This window comes from Morone saxatilis, unplaced genomic scaffold (genome assembly GCF_004916995.1).
Source record: "Morone saxatilis isolate NCDOM2014 unplaced genomic scaffold, NCSU_SB_2.0 Contig4, whole genome shotgun sequence".
Taxonomy (NCBI): domain Eukaryota; kingdom Metazoa; phylum Chordata; class Actinopteri; family Moronidae; genus Morone; species Morone saxatilis.
The window spans coordinates 4,344,745-4,348,202 of record NW_023339984.1 but is presented as its reverse complement, the minus strand read 5'-3'; the positions used below and the strand labels follow the sequence as shown (position 1 = coordinate 4,348,202).

At 40.9% G+C, this 3,458-nt stretch overlaps 1 protein-coding gene across 1 annotated transcript in view; it reads left to right on the top strand.

Moving 5' to 3' along the window:
- Positions 1–3,458, top strand: part of fgf11a (fibroblast growth factor 11a) — a 92,056-nt gene that overhangs the window by 47,488 nt on the left and 41,110 nt on the right. Inside the window, exon 3 of the mRNA XM_035675450.1 lies at positions 750–860. Coding sequence (XP_035531343.1) covers positions 750–860 — 111 coding nt within the window. The remainder of the gene's footprint in view (positions 1–749; positions 861–3,458) is intronic.

The following is a 3,458-nucleotide window of genomic DNA, read 5'->3' as shown; positions in this document are numbered from 1 at the left end:
TGATGAGGGTGTGTGCATGCGCAAAAATGACTGAATGAATTGAATGAATTCAAACTGAATGAATTCAAAACACAATCAAACTAGCGTCTTCCTCGGCGCATTATCTCTTCCACCTGTCTGTCTCGCTCTTGACACACGCACTAATGCCCAGCCTTTTTAAACTGAAAATGTAGTGAAAATGGTTATTTACTAGTTAAACAGGCTACCTTAAAAAAACTAGTGCTAGCTGATACTACCAATATACATTATTAGTAGGCAGTAGCTAAGCAGTTAGCATGTTCTCCCTCTCTGAGCACTAACATCCAGCCAAAAATAAGTGAAGTTTGAATGTTTAGACTTGTGTTAAAGCCCCAGTTCTGACAAGGGGGGGTAGCATGTTTGAAGTGCTCTTCCACTGTAGAGTGATAGGCAGCTGCTACAAGCACCCTCACACGTGCCTGGGTGTAAACACGCACACACGCGCAGAACGAACATCTCCCGTGCCTCACTTGAACCTGTCCATGAAAGATGCTTCTTTTTAGCAGACACCGGGGTCCCATCAATCCTGCTGAAGGCCACAGTCACACACACACACACACACACACTTCACTGTTTGACTATTTCACAGTGCAAATATCAAGACCTGCTTCTTGTTGAGTCAGTGTGCACGCTCATAGGTAGGTATGTGCATTAATGTACGTGCACTGATAAGTGTGCGTGTGCGCTGTCCTGGATGCTAACATGTGTTTAACCCTGTGTTTGCTCTGCAGAGCCCCAGCTGAAGGGCATCGTCACGCGGCTTTACTGCAGACACGGCTTCTACCTCCAGATGCTGCCGGATGGCACCATGGAAGGCACAAAGGACGAAAGCAGCTCCTTCTGTAAGTGAACAATCAGACACACAGTGATGTTGTCAGCTAGTTTGATATAGGTGTGTATTTCATTGCTCTGCCAGTACGTGCACCGCTGCGAGTTTCCCCCGCTTCCATGCCAAAGGACATTTAAAAAGGGACTTCCTGGTAGGACAGTCGTATATCTGAACGTCTTGACAGCACATGAATGCACGATAACACTGCCGTGCTTTCTTGTTTGATTCACACTAGGATCTATCAGGCTGAAAATGTATACACACTTGGCGAGGTGCACTGGGTGAACGCCAGCTAAATGGGATTTGTTCACGTTACGTAATATATGTGCCAGTACCCTGGCACAGATGATCAAACACGTTTTTACATGTTTTGCTTACAATCATCCTGACCTTTAAGTAACAAGCCTCATGTATCTGTGAGTAACTCATTCGTGTGAGTGTATACAATACACTCTCAGTGTGTGTGTGTGTGTGTGTGTGCTCTCAGTCTTGGCTGATATATTTGAAGTAGTTGTGTGCACTAAAGCAGCAGTGCTGGATGATGTTCCCAACAGTCTCGCTTATCTCACTCACTGATGTGAGTACGTAGTGATTCCTATAGAATCTTTACGGGATGTTTACAAACCTACAGTAATTCACTATACAGATTATTCAAATCAGCATAATCTAGTGCCTAGAGGTGTCTTCTTCTGCCTACTGTTATCTCCATGTTCCTGGATAAATAGTCAAACAGCTGCCTGCCTGCAGAATGAAGTATTAAAACAATCCAGTACTTAGGCATTCTGTTTTTAAATGGAGAGAGTAACGTAGATCAATAATGAATGTAACTGTGATCTTTAAATGATAAAATTAGATGATGAAACCCTCACAAATAGTGGAAAGAAAAACACAAAGAGATGAATTAGCACTAATTAGCGCTAAGTATAAAGGATAGCTAAGGCGGATGGGATATTCACTAGTTTTTCAAGTAATGTAAAATAAAATAAAAACTTACAAATATTGGGCAACCTAAAGATGGTGCCAGATTAAACAATTAAGAGATCACCAAAACAGGCTGGGTTTATTCTCTCCATGAATAGAAAAATATAATAATTCATCAAATAATAGTAATAGACCAACTGACAGACCAATAAACTCACCATGCGTGGCTAAACAAACACAGGACAGCAACAGGGCGCCAGTAATGAAGTACAAATACTTACGGTATCTGTACTTATACAGGTATAAATACTTACTTAGTATTTATTTTTCACATTTTCAACATTCAACATTTTGCTTTTACCCCCTACATTTTCAAAACAGACTTGTTACGGTTATTTTCCCAATTTTTTTGCGTCATTGCACGCCTTCCCAACATCAAGGCTGGTACAGTCCACACATGAGCAAAACACACAACAGAAGGAGACTCGACCTATTTGTAGTTTCAGTTAGCTTTGCACAGAAACAGCTGGTACAAATGTCCTTCAGAGAAACCAAGAGAGTTTTTTATATATATATATAGAGTCCTTTTATACTCTGATATTTTCAGGGCCTGTACTTTTACACTTTTACTTGAGTAAAGAAGTTGAAGCAGTCCTTCTACTTCCACTGTAATCTTTTTATACAAATATGTGTATCTGAGTAAGGAATGTGTGTACTTTTTCCACCTCTGGTTACCCACTCACTGTCTGAAAGCACCTTAATGCAGTAAATAATCGCTACCTGAATCTGTTTTGGCTTCCATATCTTCTGTCCCCAAAACCTCACATTCACATAGCACTATTTTAGGCTGACTATATGCACTCATCTTGTAACTGCAGCATTTTAAAACCTTTTGAATCGGGACTTAGAGCTCTACCCATTAGTACAAAAACCTGCTGTCGTCCTCTGTTGTTGAATCTCCAGATGTATACACACCAACACCCTGTAAGAGGTCGTCACCTGGGTGATTACTGACCAAAAACATCATATCACATGATCCCCGAAGTCCCTGGACTCCCTCCAACCCTCCCAAAGAGATCAATATTGTATTATAGGATATCCCTGATGGGCAACACAGCATTTTTTTCTGTCATAACACCACTCTGGATGGAAAACATGAAGTTAGCACTATTTTGGATTTACAGGAGGAGGAGAAAATAAAAAATCACACTTTGACTCTTAGTTGTGGTTCCCTCTGTAAAGTTTGTATTTCAGCATTTCTTTGAGATTGAGCAGCAGTGTTTCCAGGCTTGAATAACCTGGGTTTAACCTTGAGGCATTTCCTATGAGGTTCTCCCTTGGCATTTGTCCCAGAAATAACATTTAACAGCATGTTACTTAGACATTGGCAGGATTATGTTTGCTGATTGGAAACTTGCACTTGTGTTTGTGCTCATTTAGATTTGGTCAAGTAAAACATTTCAGTCCTCTGCGAAAAATAAATCCAAGAGTATTGGGAAAACTTGTGAGAGTTTCTAAAACAGCTGTTTGGTTAAATTAGGCCCACAACACCTCCACAGTAACTGATTAGACCTGCTCTCACCTCTTCCTCTTATGTAACAGCACACCTACACTGACGCAAACATCGCTGCACTTTGAACTTTCAACATTCTCGTGTCTGAAATATTCATCGCATAGCACCGTAGGGCAC